General features: G+C 44.3%; 1 protein-coding gene across 1 annotated transcript in view; it reads right to left on the bottom strand.

Moving 5' to 3' along the window:
* Window positions 1-1,190: 1,190 nt before the first annotated feature.
* Window positions 1,191-24,272, bottom strand: part of HS6ST2 (heparan sulfate 6-O-sulfotransferase 2) — a 274,147-nt gene continuing 251,065 nt past the window's right edge. Inside the window, exon 3 of the mRNA XM_046672570.1 lies at window positions 1,191-4,323. Within this exon, the coding sequence (XP_046528526.1) occupies window positions 3,438-4,323 (886 nt within the window). The 3' untranslated portion in view covers window positions 1,191-3,437. The remainder of the gene's footprint in view (window positions 4,324-24,272) is intronic.

Raw genomic sequence — 24,272 nt, 5'->3', positions numbered from 1 at the left:
CTTGTGTCCTGAAGCATAGTGCAAGTCTTCCACATTTCCCCCACTTCAGTACGAGTGTCCTGCTCTCCGAGAGTACCCTCCACAGGGGAAAAGTGAAACAACCTTTATTTCCTAAATATTTCAAGTTCTTGGCTTCCATGTACCTGTTTACAGTTCCTCCCAAGGGTCCATGGGATCCTTATATAATCAGGACCTTCGGCCACCCAATTATTGCTCAACAAAACTTTCTAAGTATAAATACGTTACAGGCTGAGTTTAGTTAAACCTCCCAAATTTGTAGCTTTATTCCATCTAATCCCATGGAACTGATATCTAAATTCTCTTTGGAAAAGGGCAAAGACAAATCATCCTCATCCATAGTCCTAACCACAAGTTTGTTTGGAAAAATATGCACACTGAATATAATTAGAGCATGTTGTGTTCATAACTTTAAAAGCCAATACTTTAATGCTTACCTTTAACCTCTAGCCTGTGGACAGAGGGGACAGATTAGAAATAAAGAGCGCTATATTTCTTTTCTGTATACTCTTAGACAAACAAGTATCTACTTTAATAACTTTTAAATTAAAACACACACACAGATAGATTTCATTTGCATAATGTAATAGACTGAACTTTTGTCCCCCACCCCCAAATTGTATGTTGAAACCTTAATCCCAATGTGATGATGTCTGGAGGTGGGGCCTTTGGGAGGTAATTAGGTCAGGAGAGTGGAGCTCTCATGAAAGGGACTAGTGCCCTTATAAGAGGCCAGAGAGCTAGCCAGCTATTTTCTGCCATGTAAGCACACAGCAAATGGGAAGAGGGCTCTCACCAGAACCCAACTGTGCTGGCACCCAGGTCTCGGACTTTCAGCCTCCAGAACTGTGCAGAAATAAGTTTCTGTTGTCGATAAGCCACCCAGTTTATGGTATTTTGTTACAGCAGTCCAAGCTGACTAAGATACATAGCAAACCTTGTCTTTCATTGATGACTTTGTTTTACTCAAAAGAGGAAACGGTGTGGACACTCAGAAGGAAGCACCCAAAGTTAAGGCCATTTTAGTGTGGTAGATTAAAATGAGTCATCTCATTTCCAGACCTGGTGGCCAAGAGGAAAAAAGGAAAACTCCTTGAGAAAAGAGAAGTCTGTGTTTGATGTCATACTGCCTAGTGGCTGCAAACCTTGAAATCATGAAATTACTCAGAGCCTGTAATTTAAACTTTTATTTCATATCATTGTTAAATTACACAAAATCAGTGAATGGTTTGTAAAGCTACACCATTGGACAGATGTTTACAGTTGAAATCATGGGATTTACATGATGATGACAAAAATGTATATTTATAACATCCCCTATATACAATAATCAATATAGACAGAGAAAATGCACTTAATCTCTACAAAACCATGCATACCACAGCAATAACACAAAATATTTTTTCTGTAACAATCTTTTCAACCGGCTCGGGCTTCATCCTGCTTTCCAACAGTACCTATCAGCTTTAAGAGCAAATATTATCAATTAAAACTAAACAAAATCGAAATACCACAGTGATCTACAGAATCTTTATTTTAAAAACACAATATACACAAAATAGTTTCACTCTAAAACACTTTGACTTCAAGGTGTGTTTGATTTTTTAAAAAATTTCCTTTCAGTTTTTCAGTTCTCAGAATTCCCAGGACTGCAATACTGTCAGACAAAACAAAATTTAGATATAGTGATACAAGCTCAGAGTCAAGAAAGTTTACTTTTAAACCTAAATACTCAGCTTCTTGTCCAGCTTGTGGCCATATTATTGGAGATGAACCTAGATCATGCACATGGGCAGACTGTACAAGATGTGACTTTATGGTCACACTTTTAAGCATGTCTCTCCTGAAAACATAAATGCCACTTCCGGTTGCCTTGTTTGATTGACAGCCAGGGGGTTCGTGTAAATCCTTAGAAAAGTATAGCAAAACCCGTAAAGTGGAAACTGACCAGAATCATGAGGCTTGATAGCACAGTGGGTTACATACTTCTTCTTGCCCTGCTCAATTCATGACTGATACCCTAAAAGTACTTATGCACAGTCTTCCAGGACTAAATCACTCTCCTCAACTCATAAGCTCCTGATATTTAACCTCAGTGCATAACACTCTTTCTTTTTGTTCTTTTTTAAAACAAAACCTCGTAGAGGATTAACCCAAAGTATTGAGGTACAGCTCTTGGTGTTACTGAATAACTCTGGCTATTCTAATGTTTATTCTACCATTTTTTTCTCTTCTAATTGTCTACAATCTGTCAACACGAAAAGGAACTAATGGGCTACAAATAGCCAGCCCACCTGGAAACATTACAATAAAAATGTACAAAAAGTAAATAACGATTCATTCACATTCAGATTCAATGCTATCTGATCAAGAATAATTTCAGCAATATTTTTAGACACAGTATCCTGTTCAAGAATTTATTGATAAGAATCTCACTACACAAACATTGATAAGACAATTCTATAGAAAGAAAGTCCTGACTTTAATCCAGGATTATATATCACAACAAATTCAGCAACACACCATTTAGATGATGAAGAAAGATTCTATAAATGCGTTAGTTTGGAATGAGCACAACTCGGAGAAGCCTTAAAATGGATGAGAAGCAGCGCCAAAAAGATTCCAGAATTGTTGAAATTACAGTGCCCTGAAAGCATCTGGAAATTAGATCTTTACATTGGTATTCCACTTGGGAAAAAAAAGTGTTTTGTTTAATATGAGATACACCCTGTTTAAAACCTTTGAACAGTAGAAGGTAGAAAAAGTTTAAAATTTTAAATTTCTCTTAAATAAGATATGAGTCCTGTTCTACTTGAAAAGCCAATATTTTTACATAAAACTACCCATGTTCAGGAGAGAAATTTTTCATTTTCTACAGTTTGGTAAACTTTACCATCAGTTCTTATTCTATTTAAATAGATTCCTTCTTAAAATCAGAAGAGAATGAAAGGTTTCATGTTTAATTTTAGTGTTTTTTTATGTTTATTTCATGCTTACCCCTGGAAAAAATGTTTGCGACCAAAATTGGGTTTTAACAGTGTATCATGAATAATTTAAAGTCCATTTCTTAGCCAGAAGCTAAATGGCCACATTGAATGTTTTCATTTTGTCTCTGTAACTAACTTAAGAACTTCTTAAAATATCTGAACAGCAATTTCTGGTGAGTCTGGTTTGGCTTTTGGATTTTATAAATACTCCAACAAACCAAGAAAAAGACACTTTAATTACATATTGCAATTTGTTTTACCCACGCACAGTATAACATTTAATTGAAAGGCAACTGTAAAGGCAACATCTTAAGTTTTTTTTCACATCCAAACTGAAGGAAGCAGGATGTGTTTGGACACTCTCATCTTTTAAGATTTGCCATACTTTGACCGGCGCTTTGGGAGAAGTGTGCAAAAGCCTTTGGGAGCCATTTAACGCCATTTCTCTACACTGCCTATGTAGTCGTTGGTGCCATTGCTGGGGTTGCTATCACTCTGCTCTTGGCCTGGGTTCTGCCTCTGGCTTTCCCGGTTCTCCTTCTGGCTTGAATTCTGACTTGAAGTCTGAGTCAGATTCTGAATCAGATTCTGAGTCACGTTCTGATTTGCATTCAGATTTGGGTTCTGACTCTGATTCTGACTCAGATTCTGGCTCTGGCCCTGACTCTGACTCTGGAAATGGGTCTGAAGGAGCTTTCCCTTCAGAAATTTGCGTTGTTCCTGACGCTTCCGCCTAGCTTCCTGATGCTCCTTCTGCCTCATAAACTGATACCTCTGCAAAAAGAGGTCTTTGGCATAGCTGTACAATTCCATATCCAGAAAATTCAGTCCCTCAATACGCTTTTGTATTTCCTCATTGATCTCTACACTGGAGGCCCTGGTGGTATTATATTGGGTAAATGGTGAAATAAAGTTCATGTTGAAGGTTTTCTCAAATAGATACTGGGTCTTCCGCTGAAACTCAGTGAGGCCAAAGAATGCCATGTGCTTCAGATTCGTTTTGGCACTTTCCAGGAGGACCTTGTTTCTTTGCTTTTCTGGCATGACAGAGAGGTTGTAGCAGCCTACTAGGGTCAGGTCAGAAAGCATGCGCACCTGGCGGTTGTTGGCTAGATTATAGGGGCAGTCCATGAACTCTTTCAGGGGGCAGCCAGACCAGTCATCGCCAGTGTAGCAGCTGGGCAGCTCTTCGGAGGTTGGGGGCCTCCCATCGCAGACATGCAGAGATGCTTTCCATGTCGCCCCTCTCTGGACATGCCTCCACTCGCTCAAGTACCGAGATACAGGGTCTCGGAGGATGGTGATATAGTGGAAGTTCCTACAGACAAAGCACAAAGACCAACAGTCAGGGATGTGGGTGACATAAGTGGAGTCAGGGAGGTGCATGGCATATGTGATGTTCACTGGCCAGTAACAAAGGCAAAAGGTGAATGATGGCGAGCTGGTGGAATCTGTCCTGTGAACTGTGCTGAGGTCCCCTCTCTGTCCCCACTAGCTCATCGAGATAGCTCATTGTTCCACTCAGTTTGCTGGTACTGCAGCTAAAGCAGGTATGAAAAGTTTAGGCCCAGGACATCGGCCTTGTCATTCCTCACTTCCCCTTCCCCCTTCCCCTCTGTTTCTCTCTCTCCAACCAATGACAAAGTCCTCCCAATGACCGCCTTTGCTAAGTAGGTAACCACTTTATTTCATACCCCCAACCCCTAAACTCCCATTGACTGATCATGAAATTGACACTTGGTGGAAGCAAGCGATTTTAGTGAAGTGATATGGAGTTGATAAGTGATCTCAAATTCTAATAAATATACAAAAGCATTTTTCAATATCCAGTCTAATCAGGATATCTGACTGAAAAACAAAAGCTCACTGAAAGAGTGTCTGATATAACACTTTTGATTCTGGCTGTTGTCATAACATCATGGCTCATACGTTACGGAAGTGGAATGCAGAGATAGGCAGAGCAGCCCGGTGCCTCTAGAAATAAACATTGTGGTTAGTCACTGACTGAAATAGACATGGTAGCTGTCAATGGCATATATGCAAGCCACTACCTTGGTTTTGGCCTTCGCTCACATGATAATATTCCCAGCATAGGAAAGTTAACTCTCTAAGTTCCAAATGCCCCTTGCTTTACCCACTGAAAGGACACCTGGATGTCAGCAAGTGTGGAGGCTTTGCTGCACAGCTATCTTCACTTTAAAGCTGCAAACTGATAAAGTTCTTTGCTCAAATAGTGGCCCAGCAAACAATTAAACCACACGTTCATGCACAGCAGGTGCACACACACACGCCACACCCCATAAACATCAAGGCCTATGATGTGATCAGGCAGACTCAAGGGGAGAAACAATCCTGGAGTTATGCTTTTAATAAGAAATGAGTTTCGGGGCTGGCCCGGTGGTGCAGCACTTAAGTGCACACATTCTGCTTCGCTGGCCCGGGGTCCACCAGTTCAGAACCCGGGTGCAGACATGGCACCACTTGGCAAAAGCCATGCTGTGGTAGGCGTCCCACATATAAAGTAGAGGAAGATGGGCATGGATGTTAGCTCAGGGCCAGTCTTCCTCGGCAAAAAGAGGAGGACTGGCAGTAGTTAGCTCAGGGCTAATCTTCCTCAAAAAAAAAAAAGAAAAGAAATGAGTTTCCACTCTGGTTCACTGGATGAAGGATGAGGTCATGGAAGGGTATATTGTGAAAGGAAAACAGCAGTAAACACTTAATATTAGCATTTAGTTTCCTAAAGGAAACTTGGGGAATGGCTTACATCTTTGCTGACATTTGTTCATTCCCATCTGAGGGAGTAGTGGTTCTGCACACATGCACGAGGAGCCAGAGGGAACTAACTCAACCACCCGACTGGCTGAGTCTGTTGGCTGAAGTCCTCTGAGGACACATTTCTCCCAAGTCTTGAGCTTTGAGCAACTTGGGCTTCCTAAGATCTATCCTGGATGCCTCTACTCTGTGCATGGTGTTTCCTCTGCCTGGTGTGACCTTCCTTTTGGACTGGAAAATCCTACTCGTGCTTCACATCCCAGTCCAAGTAGTATCTGTCCTCTGAGAAAACAAACCTCATACCTTGCTGCCATCCATCGGTTCCTCTGCGTCACCACAGCCCTTCCACACTTAGCCTCTGTTAAAATACTTTTGATATTGAATTGCAATTACTCGTTTATGTTTCTGCTTAAACTATGGTTTCCAGGACAGAGGCGCTACCCTATTCTTCTATAACTCTCATCCCATCCATTCCAGCTTTGTCCCTTGGCCTTTATTCCTGGCACAAAGCAGAATCTCAGTAACTCCTTTAATTGCTTATTTAATGAGCTATTCCAGGGAAGAGGAGGGAGAGAGTTGGGAACTGGGAAGGCCATGCCTCATCATGTAAAAACTCTGGATAATCTTGTAAGTACCTTGCAAAAATCAGAGAGAGGTTTTTTTTTTTAAAAAAATCTTCTTATATGTTTTTTTCTGGACGAAACAAGCATGAGGCACAGGAGAAGCATGTGGGGGTGAGGACGGAGAGGGGGCCACGACCACCTTCACCTGCCTCACTGCTTTTCCTAGGACCTGACTTTGCTGGTGCCACGAAAATTCATCCCCATAAAGACTCACAGCTAATGAGCAGCAGCTTTTGTTCCCCAGTAGCCTTTACCAACAAATGCGACTGCTGTTCCCACGAGCTCCCTCTTTCCACTCCTAGTTTTGGTATTCATTCATTCATTCATTCGGTACACATTTATCGAGCTTTTATGCTAGGCCTGAGGCGATAGTTTAGGGGCAATTAGTCTGATCATTTGGACAAAAAAGAAATTTATGAAGTCCAGTGACACATTTGGATTAATCTTTCAACCAGCGTTTCCAAGCATGCATTATAATGGGGGCTCCTGGGTGTTTTAAAGCCCCATAATGGAGTCACCTTCATGCTTAGCTGGCAGTCCTTCCGCCCTAATTTGTTTTACTGGTTTAAGCCTACAGTGACATCTTCTGGTAAATCCTAGAGTGCACCCACATGCAAGTCAGGACCTCCATCCTAAAAACTTTTGCTTGTCTTTCAGAGCAGACAGATCACAACCACCAGGGTTAGTGTCAGGACCAATGTTTCGGAAGCACCATCCCCACATGGAGAGAGAGGAGGCACCACAGAAAGACAGAGACAGACATTCGGAGAGTTTCTCATGTCATGGATGTATGCTCCCCTCTACCTGAAGGTCTCCTCCAGCCTGTAGGAGATAGAGGCAGTCCACGGTGCGCAGCCTCAGTCTCCACACTGGAGGGAGTATCACAGCGGCAGAGAAATTAGAGGAGCCTACCCGTGTGCACGCACACTGCCCTGGTGATGACACCTCCTCTGCACTCAGATGACAACAGCTCTGGAGAGTCAGCCAGTGCCAACGACCCCCTTCTTCCAGGGAAAATAGAGCCAGGATCCCAGACTGCCTCAACTGGAAACACTTGATGCTGCTTGAAAAAACGATCCCATGGTTGAAAAGGAAGATCCGCTGAAGGGCAGGTTTCCAGGAGCGTCCAGTGGCCTTCTGAATTGCAGAGTGCGTTGGAGGTAGAAAGGGGGGTAGGGATAACACCTGGAAGGTTTCGTTGGGCAAAAGATCCAGGATGCTCATTATTCTGAGTGAAGAATCGTTAGGGAAATGTCAGAGAAGCAGCCCAGAGAAGCTCTTCCCATCCAGAGCCGCTGAAATGTGAAAGCCCAACGTGATGGAATGTGAGTGCGAAGGCCAATAGGCACAGAAACATGGGCAGCACCCTTCTCATGGTCACTTCAGTTCAAGCATGTAATGTGTGCCTGGCACTGGGGATACCAACAGGGATAAGATGTGAGAACCTAAGGAAGGAGAGCATTTCAGTATCATGTGCTCTTAATGGTTGGAGCAAATACACGGCGCAAAGAAAACACCTTGCAGTGATTCTTAGCCTAGCCTAACGATAGATGAAGAGTTTCTGTAGCTATATTTTGAAAAACAAGTAAGAATTAGACGAAGCAAGAAGAGAGGAACAGAGTATGAGGCAGAAAGATCAGCATGAGCAAAGGCACAGAGGCATAAATGAGCCTGTTGTGTGTGGAGGAAGCGCACTGAAAACATCTTACCGGGAATTAAGGGGTAGTGGCAGGAATTGAGGATGGAATGGTAGCCCCGGACCTGGTTGTGGAAGGCCTCAGATGCCAAATTAAAGAATTTAGACTTCTCGGGGCTGGCCCCGTGGCCACGTGGTTAAGTTCGGGCAATCCGCTTTGGCGGCCCAGGGTTTCGCTGGTTCGGATCCTGGGTGCAGACATGGCACTGCTCATCAAGCCATGCTGAGGTGGCGTCCCACATGCCACAACTGGAAGGACCCATAACTAAAAATACACAACTATGTACCGGGGGGCTTTGGGAGGAAAAGGAAAAATAAAATCTTTAAGAGAAAAAGAAAGAGTTTAGACTTCTGCAGGCAACAGGGAGGCCTTTGAAGGGCTTTAAGCAGGGAAGTGCCAGGATGAGATCTCTGTTTTAGAAGGACCACTGAGTATGGTGTGTGTAGCTGGAATTAGGGAAACTAGCTGAGTTACTATAGAAAACAAGACAAAAGAAGGGGGGCAGACTAGAGAAGTATTTAGGAGGTAGAATTAACAAGACTTGGTGACAAAATGACTGAAGGGGAGAGGAAGGAGGAGGGGTTAAGGATGACTCCTGGGTCTCTGATGGAAGGTTTGAGGTGCTTGTGGGACATCCAAAAAGAGAGCTGAATGGACAGAACCAGTACTCAGAGAGTAATCTGAGCTTAAGATAAAGATGTGGAGTTGTCAGCAAAAAGGGGTAGTTTCAGACTGTGAGGACCCACTTAGGAATCGTTTTTTTTTTTTTTTTGAGGAAGATTAGCCCTGAGCTAACACCCGTGCGCATCTTCCTCCATATGTGGGATGCCTACCACAGCATGGCTTGCCAAGCGGTGCCATGACCACACCTGGGATGCGAACCGGTGAACCCCGGGCCGCCGAAGCAGAACGTGAGCACTTAACCACTGCGCCACTGGGCCGGCCCCAGGAATCGGTTTTTAATTCCACATGTGTGGCTTCAATATTTGAAGACAGCATTTAAGTACCCCAAGGCTTCTCTTTTTTACGCTAAATATGGTTTTCAACTATTCTCTACACTGCTTCTAGTCCCCTCACTGTCCTCTTGTTTTCCTCTGAATATATTCGACTTTACTGGAACATGCCTCCACGGTCTGACAAGTAACAAGTAGGGCCAGTCTATCACCTCCCTCATTCTTGACACCATTTCTCTTCATGTGGGCTCATATCACATCAGCCTTTTTAGCAGACACGCCACACCACTGACACACAGCCAAGTAAATTCTTCTATTCTTTTTTATATATGCCACTTTGAAATCCAATTTACTTTGTCCTGGACTAATGCAGTTTATTTGTGGCCTTACTTAATTTCTTGTTACAGTAAATCTAAGCCTGTCAAAAGGCATCAGAATTCTGATTATATCCCCCAGTATCTTCACCATATCATCTTATTCCTTTTGGCAATGCCTGTATCCAGGCATTGATCAAAAGAGAACAAGATGTAGGTGAGAGCAGGTCTGTGGTAGCTGCTGGAAATATCCCTTCAGGTTGACAATAAACCCGAAGGGTGTTGCTAAATGGATTGATTTAATTTTAAATGACTAGCTAAGCTCAGCCACAGGAAAATCACATTCAGGCTGTTTCAGTTAGTAGTAATTGGACAGAAATATCTTGTGACCAAACATGTCACTTAATTAGGATGACCAGGTGTCACATCTTTAAATTGGAGTCATGACTCTCCATCAGTTAGATCAGTTAATCTAATAGCCATTATTCGGTATCTCTGTATGCCCATAGTGTCTTTACAGGCAGAATACAATGAAAGGTTTGCCACCCTTTATAACTCTAAGCCAACTTTTTTCTGCCATTGATAAGCAACTGTGGAGACAGTAATAGCAACCAATGAAATATTTGTCCATGCACGAAACCTGGGGGCCATCCTTGACTCCTCTATCTTGCTCACCCCTAACATCTGAACTTTCCCCAAGTTGTACTGATTTTAGTTCTTAATAGCTCCCAAATCCATTCTTTCGACCACTGCCTGGGGTCAGGCCCTCATCACTTCTCTACTGGATCACTGCTGCAGCGTCCTGGCCCACCTCCCTGCCTCCTGTCTCACACCCTCATATGACACGAAACTGACCTTTCATTCCCTAGTTAAGACCTCTCAGCAGCTCCCTATCAACTATGACAGGAAGTTCAAGCTCTTCCACGTGCTAGATACAGCCTTGGGGACCTGGCAACCACCTTTCTTTCTTTTCAGCTTCATCTCTATCAAGCTCCCTCTATACAAGTCTTTCTCAACCACGAGTGATTTTGCATCTTCCCCTCCCCTCCCCTGACTCTAGGACATTTGGCAGTATCTGGACACATTTTGGTTGTGACAGCTGGGGGGCAGGTGCTACTGGCATCTATAGAGGGTCAAGTCTAGAGACGCTTCTAACCATCCTACAATGCAGACAAAGAATTATCTGTGTCAATAGGGCCAAGGCTGAGAAACCCTGCTCTATACTTTATGCTCAAGGTCTCTAAGAGTAATCTCAATTTTCCAAATTGGTCCCAGGCAATGATCCTATAGGCCCCTTTCCTTTGTATACGGAATGTCCACTCTTTTGAATGGCTTCTACCTGTCCTTTGTAGGTTACCTGGAAAACTTCTTCAAAACGCGACTCAAAGATTTTCTCCTCCATGAAACCTTCCTGACCTTCCTGGGTGGAGTTAACTGGCCTAGTATTCCTCTGTTCCAACTGTGCTGGTATTCTCTCGCTGTAGCGTTGATCACAATGTGCTGTGATTGTCTGGTGATTTGTCTGCTACCTCCAGCGGACTACGAGCTCTGGGAGGGCAGGGACCGTGTATCACTTATCAACGTAGGCTCCTCTGGGCCTGGCACAAGGCTTGACAGAAAATAAGTGTTTAATAAACGGTAGTTGAATGAATGTCTGCAGTAGAAGCAGCAGAATTTAGGACGAGCTAATAGAAAAATGCATCTCTTTTTTTTTGATAGGGAAATGCCACTAGATGTCAGTATTAAATAACAGATATACCATTTTATACCTGGGATGGAACATTTTAAGGAGACCCAGCTATGAAGGAGATCTAGTTATATTTAGCACTTGTCCCTGACTTCCTGTTTAGTAGCCCAATGTTAAAGAAGGTTGGGGAAGTTTTGGGATATTTAAAGTAAGTAGGTGGATAAAAACGAGAACCATATTTTTTTGTTTTTAACAGATTATCCTGAAAGAATTACCTGTGTTCAAAGTCACAGAATCCTAGACTTGTCAGAGCAAGAAGAAACCTTTGAGATGGCAAATCATCTGGGTCAAACCCTTCACTTTATAGGCGAGAAAATCTAGGCCCTGAGAGAGGCAAGGATTAGCTCACAAATCACAAGTTGCCAATAGCCCTTGGGAATCAACCTGACTGCAAGGAACATTCCTGGGTTGAAGGCCTATATTTCTAGTACACCCCATCTTTGTGTCTGTTAATTCCCTAGGACAGTACAGTAAACCTGAAAGAGTTCACTAAGCCTCACAAAGGGGAAACATTTGGCTGCTGAGAGAGGGTACTTCCTTAGACAAACTGCACAGCCAGGAGCTGAGGGCATCTCGTGCCTGGCACTTACACATTAACTCCCAAGAATACCGTGAATCAGATATTATTAGTCATGTGTTACTTAACGACAGGGATACGTTCTGAGAAATGCATCATTAGGCGATTTTGTCGCTGTGCAAACATCATAGAGTGAACTTACACCAACCTGGATGGTATAGCCTACCACACACCTACGCTATATGGTACTCTTATGGGACCACTGTCACAAATGCTGTCGGTCATTGACCAAAACGTTGTTGTGTGGTGCATGACTGTATTTCCATTTTGAGGATGAAGAAACTAAGAAATGATTTGACACAATGTTATGCTGCACGTTAAGCAGGGGTGCTCAAACTTGAACCCATTTCTCTCTGACTCCAGAACCTGTTAGAATCCCTTCCCATCCTAGTGCTGGAACACAAACCCAGGACTTCTGCTTCTACAAACAAACTACAGAAGTGGTTCTCAAATTGTGGCCCCAGAACAAGCAGCATCAGCATCACTTAAGAACTTGTTAGAAATGCACATTCTTGGGTCCACCCACTGAAGCAGAAACTCAAGGGTTGGGGCCTGGCAATCGGTGTTTTAACAAGCTCGCCAGGAAATTCTGATGCACATGCAGGCTTGAATTTGAGACCCACTATCCTAGGCATGTGGCTTCATGGATCAAAAGTCGCTCAGAGTGTAGGCAAGCCAAGTGAGCCTCCAGGAGCAAGCCCGAACTCCTTGCTGCACTCCTTACACAAACCTAAAAATGCCCATTTCTGTCCAGGGAAAGCCCAGGAAACTGCCTGTGCAAAGTTATGAGGATCATGTTGTAAACATTTACTTTCCTTTAAGGCCACAGGTTCACGAAAGGCCGCAATAAGGTTTTTCCTGCACTACTCAAAGGGGAAATAAATATCAAAGCCATTTTTTATGGAGAAAGGCCAGCAAAACTGTACAAGTTAAGGTCATAGGAGTGATCAATAAAAAGTTAATTTAAGAAAGAAACAAATTCTTAGCCCAAATCAATAGGAGTCAACATTTTATTATACCTGTAGCTTAGTTTTATATATATACTTTTAAAGTTCAGCCTCTGCGCATCTTGGTCTTGGAGTAATGATGGGTGGGAGAAAAATAAGAACTGTGGTTGGTGGTCCTAAGCAAACTCTGCAGACAGTGGGGGCTGTCTATGACATTGAGTCATTAATGCTGAAGGTCTGGTCTCCGTCCTCGGTTAATGATGTCTAAACGGACTGCACCAATCCTCCCAGTGCATGTCAATGACTCAGTCAAAGCGAAGAGGACGGCTTTCAGATCAAACAACATTAATATGTGAGCACAGACTAAATAAAAGTATAGTTAATTGAATCAAAGGCAAATATACCGCCAATGGGATTGGATCCCTCAAGCCCTGGAGTTGCCATTTTAAGTGCTTTTCTTGTGTGACTTATATACTGGCGGTCCCCAAAGAGGTGTTCCATAAACTCTGTGATCAGCAGTGGCAGCAGCCTCATAAAAGAAGTGTGGGGCTTCGAGAGGGCTACTTTGAGGTGGGTGGATGCTCATATAGATGTGCTGTTTTTGGTACATTTGTCAAAACAGTCTTGTGGCTTAGCAGTCATGCTTTATCTACTGAGAAGGGTGAGCCATCATATATGCATACAGTGGGTTACTTCAGGCAATGCCATCCATGATTTTATTTGATTGTCTTCACAACACTAGGAAGACCGAAATGGATGCTGAACTTCTTTCCCTTTCCCCCTCAAGTTTATGCTGTGCACTCACGATTAGGCCAGGCTCTCTTGGGCAACCCAGGAGAGATGGGGAGCAGGACCAATCCTTGGGAGCCCATTGATCTATAAGAAAACCAAGACTTTCACTGTTTTTTATTTTTGGTGAGGAAGACTGGCCCTGAGCTACCATCTGTTGCCAATCTTCCTCTTTTTGCTTGAGGCAGATTGTCCCTGAGCTAATATCTCTGCCAAACTTCCTCTATTTTTTGTATATGGGATGCCGCCATGGCTTAACAAGCAGTGTGTAGGTCTGCACCCAGGATCCGAACCTGTGAACTCTGGGCTGCCAAAGTGGAGCATATGAACTTAACCACTATGCCACTGGGCTCGCCCCCTTTCACTGGTTCTTTGAAAGGATTAACTGGAGTCCTTAGCAGGACATAATCATTCTAGGAAAAGCATCTACTGGACATAAAACCAACTTGGAAGAGACTGACGGTTTCATACCCACTAAACAAGCTATTCAATTCTCCTTGAAGAGGTTTTCTGCTATTCTTCACATCTAACGCAAAGGAGAGTTCTGTGTATATAAAGTAATGCCTTAATTAACACTTTAATTAACTGATTTTGTTTTCCTCTGGTTAAGTGAAGGTTAACCTATCTGTGTATATTGTGGAGGAACACTCAACGGAGCACAAAGGGGCTTTCATGAGACAGGAGGGTGTTTTTCTATGCCATTCTTCTTCTCCTCTTTCTTTTACAAAGCAGGAAAATGATGTGTTGTTCTTCATTGAAAAGGAAGAAAAGAAGATTTCTAATGTCTGTAGATTCAAACGCAACGTGGAATTCTTCATAATAAGTCCTGATGATATTTGCTTCTTTTTAAAAGAAATCTAGCTCTCCTCCTTCCCAAAGCCCAGTAGGCTCCAAAGTGCATAAATCTAAGGACTTTTGCAAACAGTGAGAAAGCTGAGTTCTTTAACAAGATGTGAAATTCCAAGCTTTATGACCCGTAGTTACCAGCCTTCACCCAGAGTCCACTCAATTGCTTGAAAGCATGAAAAGTTCTGCAGTTTACACTGCCCCCTGAAATTGTTTGCAATCTGAAACTATTTTGTGAGTCTCGGTTCATTAATACTCTGTGTGTTTTTGAGGTGGAAAGAACTTCTAGAGAAAAACCCCTTTAGTGTGTAGATGAGGTAGCTGGGGCCCCATGAAGGGATATGATCTGCCCATGTCACATGGAGACCAGTTCTGCCACTGATTAACAGACTCAGGCCTCCGGACTTCCCGTCCAGGGCCTCCTCCCTCCCTGCACGGTACTTCTCAGCTTCCTGACTGTTTCTATGTGGCATGCCCCCGTCAAGCTGTCATCCCCTGAGGGCTGGCATCTAGGGCAGCCAAGGAGAGGGGTTGGTTCTCTTCCTTCCTCCAAAAGAGTGGGCAGAGGTGAGGAGTGCTAAGCTTCAACCCCCAGGGGACAGGAAGAGGCTAGGGAAATGTCTAAGTGCTACCATGGTTAATGTCTTGCTCTTCAGCTGAGCATCCTTAGTGTCTCTTGTCCCGGAAATCTATTGTTCCCGTCCTGCCTTTTTACTGGAAAGTACATCCACTACAAAACACTGCATGTTCAAGGTCTCAACTAGGAATAAAACTGGTACCTCATGACATTCAATTCAGGAACAGGCATGCACAAATTGGGGACATAGTGTTCTTTTGGCCCTACGTTTGAGAGGCTTGGCCTTGGGTTGTAAGACAAATATTTAATCAATCCATGATCAATGTACCAACTCGGGGTGACCTAGAAGTTGCCATAATTAGAGCTGTGGGCACAGTAGTGAGAAAGCCATAAGTACATGGGCACCTGCTCTCCAAGAGCTTAGAATTCAGTTGGGGAGACAGGACCACAATTCAGTCAGGGTGAGGGTAAAGGTAGAATATAGTGAAGTGCTAATTGTGTCACACACAGAATCTAAGTGCAAAATCAGCTAGAGAGGAGGGAGTTTACTGTGTGCTATGGTCATCAAGGAAGGCTTCATGGAGGAGGAGGAGAAAGCTCATCAGGCCCTAAAGGATAGAAAGCGTTTAAGGAGGTGCATGGTGGGGAGGGTAGGAGGCATTCTGACATGAACAGACAGCACAGCAGAGGGATAGTAATAAATATTATGATTTAACGGGCACCTACAATGTGCCGGGCACTATGCTAGATTATTCCTAACAAGACCCCATTAAATCGGTGCCAATGCCTTCATTTTAGGCACAGTGTATGTAATGATAAAAATGGTCTGTTCTAAAGCAGTGCTGTCCAATACAGCCACATGACCACTGAGCTCTTCAGATGTGGCTAGTCCAAAATCAGAAGTGCTGTAATGCTTTCAAGCATACTCAGATTTCCAAGACTGAGAGGAAGATAAAATTTCTCATTAATTAATTATTATTTGTACTGATTACATGTTGAAATGATCATATTTTTGATATACTGGGTTAAATAAAATAAATTTAATTTCACTCGTATCTTATCATTTTTTAATGTGGCTACCAGAAGACTTAAAATTACAAATGTGACTTACATGATATTTTCGTTGGCCAGTGCTATTCTAGAGCCAGACTGCCCGGGTTCAAATTCCAGCTCTGGCAGTTACTAGCTGTGTCGGCTTGGGCAAATAACTTAACCTCTCTGTGCTTCTGTTTTTCTCATTTATAATGTGGGGAAAAACCATAGGGTCTCAATGAAGATAAAATGAGATTTTATATATATATATATATATATATATATAAAGTTCTTAAGAACCGTGCTTGGAACATAACACTCAACAAATGTGTGTTACTATTATTGTTACTGTTGTTGCTCTTGTTATTATACAGATGAGGGTATTCAGTTAAAAGATGTTATTTAACCTTCCTAAAATCACAGAGCTAGTTATTGTTGGTCAGGTCTGTGTGACGCCTGAGCCCAAACTCTTGCCCACCGCCCTGGCTGGTGCCCTATTTGGGCTTTGTATCCCCACTGCCAGGTGTGTCTGAGTCTCCAGCCTGTGTGCTCTCACTGGGGTGTACATCCTCGCTTGGGCCTGGGCACTGAGCACAGCCTCAGAGGCACAACTGGCCTGGCCGGAGCAGGATATTTAACGTAGGAGGGAGTAAGATATGCCAGGATGTGAAAGGAGGGGCTGATTCCGCGGTTTTGGTGGGTCCATGACAGAGCTTTAGCAATGGAATCTGAGCACATCAGAGCTGGGGGACAGGGGTCGGGTGCAGTTGGTGACCATTTTAACCCAAGCGTCCCATTCCACAGATGAGGAAATCAGATAGCCAGCTCCCTTGCCATGTCCAGATTGTGAGAAACCCGGAGACACACTGAATCATTTCTTGAGGGACCTCCACAAAGACAAGGAGTCGAGTAACAGGTCTTTTTCACATGGTAGGCAGTCAATAAACAGCATTTGAGGTACTTCTGAGCAGGCTGTAGCCAGTTGCTCTCGTTCACCTGGGCCTGCTGTACACGTGCTGGCTGGGAGGCAGGCACCTTGAGTGTGCTTTGGAGAAATCGTTAGAGGAAAACTAGTCAAGATAAATGCCTGCTCTCGGCATTGTGCTATTTTCCAGAACAGCACAGGGGAAAAGTTTTCCCCTAAATGAAGGCTGCCCTTCTTGAGCCCTGCGTTGATTTTAATGAGCTCTAACATTGTTTTAAGGTGCTGAGAGAGATGAAGTGCAAACCCTGGCTTTTGTGGGGGAAGCAGACCTCGTTAACCATTTAAACTGTAAAGAATTGGAGCCATTCAGAATTTCAAGGGCTGGCAGGGTCGTGCCTCCTTCCCCCTGGGAGAGTTTTTTCTGCAGGTATTCAGGCTGCAAAAGGCACAATTATTGGATCCCATGGCTGTGCTCTATGTGTGTGGAAGTAAGCATTATATACAGTACCAGTACCAGGCACAGCCCGGTTTCTCATAATGGTAATACTGGAAATGGAAAAATAACTCCCTAATCCCACACCCAACCGCTCTACCTAAAAAAGAATCCGATGTCGCGTTGCAGCGAGTACAAGAAGGGGCACTGAAAACAGGAAGATCCTGCTTAAGAATGTTATGTTAGTGCTAAAAGCTTACAAGAGTTCTGTAAGTTCTGTGCATCAGAGGTTTACTTTTCATGGTGTAGATAAGAGACTTCGGATAGCTGTGTTTCTCCCTTAAGGCAAAAAGAAGACCTACTCTGGAATCAGCAGCGTAACACTGAGGAGCCAGGGGGCCAAGTACCCTTCCCGTCCCATCCCCCGTCACAGGATGCTCCTCCAGGTTGCAACTGAATATCACACTCTAAAGTCCTGAGTCCTAGAGAAAAGATATTTTTGTACCTGTCCAAAATGTGACAGAGTGGGAAAACTTACAATACCTGAAATCAGGTAACTATGTATATTGTGAAATATGGGTTGGAGAAAGCATAAACATCCCGCAATTTCTGACAGAGTAGAAACTCTTTTTTTAAACGGCACTTTATGAGCACCATCTTGTGCAAAATGGGACCATATTTTACTGTGAAGGGTGGCCATCTTATAGTCACTGTGGGGAGCAATGCACTGAGCGGGGAGCCTAAGAGTGCTCTATAGCTCCCTCTGTGCCCAGGCAGAGCTCTGGGCTGTTCTCCAGATGGGTGAGAGCCACGTGCCATGTGTATAAAGCAGCCCACCTGCTGAAAGGCAAAGCCCCTGTGAGGGGGACTGATGGCAGCCGCCAACAGGTGAAGGCAACAGACCAGGACTGGCAGGCCCCTCCGAGGTCACTCCCGCCAATCACTTTACCAGTGAGAACACCGAAGCCCAGAGAGGAATGATAGGGGCTTGTCCAGGGTCACACGACCAGTTTGTGGTAGAGCCGCAACCCAAAACCAAGTCTCCGACTCCCTCTTCAGGTTTCAGAATATCACGCTCAAGGTGACTGACAAACAAGAAGCAGCTTCAGAAAAGGCAGCCACCCGGTAGAAGCTTACTTAGTCTCCGCTGCAAGATCTGAAAGCTATAAAGGACGAAAAGTCAATATTCAGACTAAGAGAGACATCTGACTCTGATTTTTCAACTTAAGGCAGTGCTTGAGGGTGGCACCACCCTCGGACTCTTCCATTAATCATGCACTCTGAGGACATGTCAGTGGGGAGTCGGATTCACTTACATGCTGTGTGAGCCACCTACAGAACTCTTCCTCCTGGCTTGGCTGTTCTCCCTGCAACTGAGGTTAATTCTCAGAGATAGTGACCCACAGCCAGTTGGATTTAAGGCCACAGATGATTACTCTAAATGATATCCCCCTGCCCACAAAGGTTTTTCAGAAAGGTGATCTGAAGAAAATCCATTGATATCAGTGCCTGGGAAAAGGAAGGAGGGAGGGAAGGAGGGAGGAAGGGAAGGCTGGTTAATAACAATCAGAAGTTTCATGTGAAATGGTGAATGGCTCACTGTTCTTATATCTTTGGTTCCTCACTCAGTCCCTTGAGGTATACAGGACAAGAAATAGAATTACCATTATACAGATGAGCAACTTGAACCTCAAACAAAGGAAGTTACTTGCCCAAGGATACATAAGTAGTCAGAAGTGGGTGTAGGGCCAGAACCCAGGTCTCCTAACTCCCAATTCAGTGTTTTCCCCACTATCCTCTGTTGCACATTAAGCCCCAAATGGATGTCTGAATAGTCCACTTCTCTTCTTTTGTCTCTCCAACCAGGCTATATATTCCATTCAAGACTACTTGGCATCTCTCCTCTCTCTCAGCACAGGGCCCAGCACCTCATGGGAATGCAGACTGGTGGGTCAGTTGATGGAACGATTACCATCTACCACAAAGCCTTGGAATTGCCCAGGATGCTCCTTTTTGTCCTCTCCCACCTCACTGTACCTCAGCTCCAACCAGGTCATTCACCACTAATCAGAGCCCAAGGACATTATTCCCCAAGCCACACAGGCCCCTTGGTCCCAACACTACCCTGCCTCTGGCTTGCTGCAGCTCCTCAGGCCCTCAGTGTTGGCACTCCTCGGCCGGGAGAGACTGCTGTACATGCGATGCCACCCGACAGAGTAAAGAAGGCCCCTCCCCTTCAAACATTCCCCCACTGAGGCCTGAAATCCTATGCCTAGTTCCCATTTCTTTTGTCCTTCGTGGTGGCCAGAAGACGTTGTCCTCCAATCTTCTCCATCCCCTCTCCTATACCTCCCCCTTCCTCTAGCCTTTCCCTGCTGCTGGACTCTCTCAGCTTAGGCTGCTCGAAATCTTAGATCTCAAGGAAAGTGGTTAGAAAGACTCTTTTCATCAAGGTGTCAGGTACTTAGCACCGCCAGAAAGATTCCATTTTAGAGAAGCACCCCCTGAGGGGCACCGCTGTACCCTCTTCACTTATAGGAGAATTTCTGGCAGCAGCGGGGCAAGCACTATGGGGCAGGGGACCTTCCTCAAATCACAGCCCTAGGAGATTGGCCACGGCATGCAGGTGAAAGGCTGCTTCAATAGTCACAATCAGGAAGCCTGCTCCTTTCTGCTCAAAGAAATCACAGGAATTTAAAATAAGGCCATTTGGTGACAGTTTTGATCAAACTTTTTTCCTTTTCAGAATCATGAATCAGCCAGGAATACACAAGTTCAAACAAGATTTGATTACCCTAGGGCTATTTTTGAAGTCCTGTTGCTCCGCTACCCCACCTCCTTGCATTTAACATTCACCAGTCAAGGTGTTACTAGAAATGTGTGCACCGACCTTTACCTTCTGCGTGGTGGGAAGAATGTGTTGACAGTTGAAATATGGGCAGGTACATTTTAGAGAGGCCGGTATTGCTGCATTTCAGTGTACCAAGCATAGTTCAGGTGACAAGTGAGTCACCTTTGAAGTTCTTAAATAATTTGAAATATTTATAATTCTCAGTTCATTTTCAGGGATTAAAGAGCTATTATTCCAAACCTTTTTGAAGACATAGCACCCTCTTTGTCCTCTTCTTCTAAAAAGTTCTCTATGGCAAAGATTTCTTAACAAAGTACATTTTCTTCCTCTCTCATTAAATCCTCACAACATGCCTGTGAAACACATAGGTCCAGTCCATTTCATAGATGCGGATATTAGTGCCCAGAGAGGTGAAAGGTCACACAGCTAGTAAGTGATCAAGTTACATATGTCTGAGACCCACGTCTAGACATCCAGACTCATTCTGCTACCCTATGCCACTTTGCTCATTTATTTGAGAATGAAAGGAATTTTGCGTGAAGCAGTGCAGAGCTTTCTACAATAGCCTAACAGGATGTGCAGCCGTGTGGGGTGGCGTGATTTTCAGGGGTGCTAGGAAGCACAGCTCCATCCTCTCAGTTAGCCAGGAAGCCACAATGTAAGGTTTATTAATTTGGTTTAAGCATCTGCCTCCTGCCTGTGTGTGGCGGGGGTGGGGCGTGGAGGGTCACAAGCCACTAAGACTTCTCAGTCATTTAGACGGGGGAAGGTCTAAACGACCTCTAGGATATCCCTCCTATGGGTTTAATAATCGGATCCCCACAGTGGGGGGAGGGGGCGAGAGGGTGTGCAGGGCATGTAGAAAAACGGGCAACGAGTTTTGAGGAAGGAAAAGGAGGCCGAGAAGGAAAACTGAGGGTGCCAAAGGCAAACTTGGATGCCTTAGAATTTTGTTGGGGCTAAGGTCTGACAGGAGTCTCTGGTTTAAAAGTAAATGAGAAAGCAAAGAAAGGGTAAAAGCACAAGGTTTTGCAGAGAAACTAAGCAGACTGATTTTTAGTTGAATAATGTCCACGATTTATCACTAAATTAGTGGTCCAGTCGTATCTTCCCATCCTATCACTGCCCCCCTGCACATTGACTCCCACACTCTAAGCAAACCAAACTCTTCTTTCCTGGCCTCACATTGCTGCCTCACGCCTTTGCTTATGCTGGTCCCCACAGGCACAACCTGCCTGCTCCTCTCTTTCTGTCTCTCCAAATAGGACTATCTTCTCAAGGCTTCCTTCCTCCTGATGTCCACAGCTGAAGCAGGCATGCCCTCCTTTGAACCTCCAGAAAGGGTTATCTGGACTTCTCTTAAGAGACACGTGGCTTTGTCATGTAGGCATTCATGTCTAAGTCTTCTCTTCCCTCCAAGGCTGTGGGCCTCTTGGGAAGAGGGCAGGAGCAGTTCTCTTTGTATCTCTTCTCCTCTTTCCCCATGGATCTTGCTGGCCCAGACTCTTGAGAAACAGTCATTGATAAGTTCTTTGTAGTTAAGAGCTCAGCCTCTGGCGTCAGAAAGTTCTGGAAGCAAGCCCCAGTTTATGTAACCTTGTGCAAATTACTTAACCTCTCTACGTCTTGGTTTCCTCATCTGTGAGCAGCCGCTTCACAGCGCTGTGATTTTTCAGTGAGATAACCCGTGTAGAGTGCTTCGTACGATGCCGGACACCTGGTACTCATTCCACAATTATCTGCCATTAATATTGTTTTTCTCTCAATTAAATGTGCAGTCCTCTCAGGCTCCCTTTATCAATAACCCAACAGAGACGTTATCCCAGAAGCAAAGGGAATTGTGTTAGGAGGGTTTGTTAACTGCCCCGACTCACACAATATTGATAGCAACATTTACCCCATGAAAACGCGGGGAAAGGCAGGAACTAGCTTCAACTTGAATCCGATATTTCTGTAGCTCACACGCTGACTGCCGCCGAAGCCTCCACTCCCTGGGCAGCGGTTTGCAGAGATGGAATAGCCGTAGTTTTTCATTTTCCAGAGTCCACTCACCCTTCCAAGAATCTCAATGCCTCATTGATTCATAATACAGTGCATAAAGATTTCATTTTTCCTGCCCACAGTGATACATTATGGAGGCAATCTGTTTTGCCACTGAAAAGTTTGCTTAGTAGAAAAATTTGGAGTTTTGACATTCAGGAAATTACAGTCATCTGTAAAACACGATTGATATGCCAAGGCTAACATTTTCATTGCACTCGCAGAGCCAGAATAACTATGATAAAATATGTGTTACCCCACACACGTTTCAGGATCTTTTAAGGAAACATTATTTAGCTCTGAGAACTCCTCCCAAGGCTCCAGGACTGCAATGGCTGTGCCGGTTAGCTGTTCGCCATTCACAAGGACACCTCCATGGACCAAACCAAGACTCAGGTTCCAAGACAAAGCAATGGCCCAACACCTCTTCTGATTTGGTCTTGGGTTGGAGGCTGGAGCTATATTTTCCCATGCTACCAGGTTAAAGACGTGAAAGGGAATCAAGGAAAATGAGCTCAAGAATTCCGCCTCCATTGTGGGATCGCTAGCCAGCCACAAAAGGCATAGGTATATATTAGGTAGAATTGGAAGTTGAAGGTTTACAAAAGAGAAATTAGACTGTTCTATATCTGCTTACATTTTCGATTTGCTCTCTCTATTTTTACACCCAAGCATTTCTTTGTCTCTTTCCAGGTACAATTTTCATTGTTAAATGTCATCAGAAGCCCAAGTTTCTGGAGCTACCTACCCGTTCAACATTTGATTTCAGAATGATAAAGGCAATCAATCTAGCAGAGGACTGTGGATGATCTTTATGGCCATATTGAGGGAGCCGTCCACTCAGAGTCAGGTTTGGCTAGGTTATGGGCAGTTTTTACTTGGTCCTCATCCATTGAGACCCATGGGAAGCACGCATGCAAACTGTGTGGTTCTGGGGGCAACAGGACAGGTGCCCCTGCCCTTGACATTGGAAATGGCTTACAGTGATCCCTGCTCTACCCTGGGTCAGCTTCTTCAGATACTGAGAAAAGCATTCTGCACAAAACACGTTAGCAAACCTGACTCATGGATCAGGCAGTCTTTAAAGGCCTCAAAGAAGTCCTGCATTCACCCGTATTCAAACAATTACAGTAAGTGCTCACGGGCCCTTTACTATGTGTCAGGCAGGAATCTAAGTGATTAACACGAAGTAATTCATTTAATTATTACCACCACCCTTGAGGCAGGTGATAATATTATCATCCTCTTTTTATTGATGAAGAGACTGAGAGAGCTCCTCAACCTTTCTGTGCCTCAAAGTCACACAGCTAGTAAGAGGTGGAGCTGGGATTTAAAGCCCAACAGGGTGGCTGCAGAGCTCATGCTCTTAAGCTCTATGCTAAACTGCCTTACTCAAGAGATTTTTTTTTGAAAAGCCTCTCTCTTCAGACACGCTACTTGGATTCTTCCTCAAGTGTCCCATGTCTGTGGTAAGAAGGCTTTCTTGTCCTCCTGAAGCTCCTAGGAAAACCTCTTTCTTTTTTAGGTTTACAAAGCTCTCTCCTGCTGCCCCACATTGTTAGCTTTTTGCCTCGAACAACTTAGCTTCATTCATTTCCTAATAGTGGTTGCACAGATGCTGGAGGGGCAAGGCCAAAGCCAAAGGGTGGGGGAAGGAGGAGAGATGGGTGCCAAAGACACAGTTTGACAAAGACCACGCCTACCTAGGAGCATTTGGTCCCTCCAGCAGGAGAATGAGAGGAAAAGTGATTTCTCAAAGCAGTGTTGAGGATCCACTAGTCCTCTACCAGGCTTCAGCTTTTTGGAGGGGTACCCACATTTAGGGTTCCTGGGTCCCATTTCTCCCACTGGGCCTTATTTAAGCTGAGGTGACAACAAACTGAGGGAGACTGAGAGATGGAGGAGCAAAGAGGACTCATCAGAAGAACAGAATGAGGGAAAGTAGAGGTTAGAGGGGTGGAGAAGAGGAAGGGGAAGAAAGGGGAGTCAAGGGGTCAGTGAGGAAAAGGATGAAGGGAGAACAAAGAGGAGGGCAGAGAGGGAGGAGAAAGTAGAGTAGAAAGAAAGAGGTGATGCGAGTGGCATGGGGTGGACGGTGTGGAGGTGGCTAAGAGGAGGGAGATGGAGGGGAAGGCAGATGGAGA

This window comes from Equus quagga, chromosome 10 (assembly GCF_021613505.1).
Source record: "Equus quagga isolate Etosha38 chromosome 10, UCLA_HA_Equagga_1.0, whole genome shotgun sequence".
Taxonomy (NCBI): Eukaryota; Metazoa; Chordata; class Mammalia; order Perissodactyla; family Equidae; genus Equus; species Equus quagga.
The sequence above is the reverse complement of the archived record's forward strand: the minus strand, read 5'-3'. Positions and strand labels throughout refer to the sequence as shown.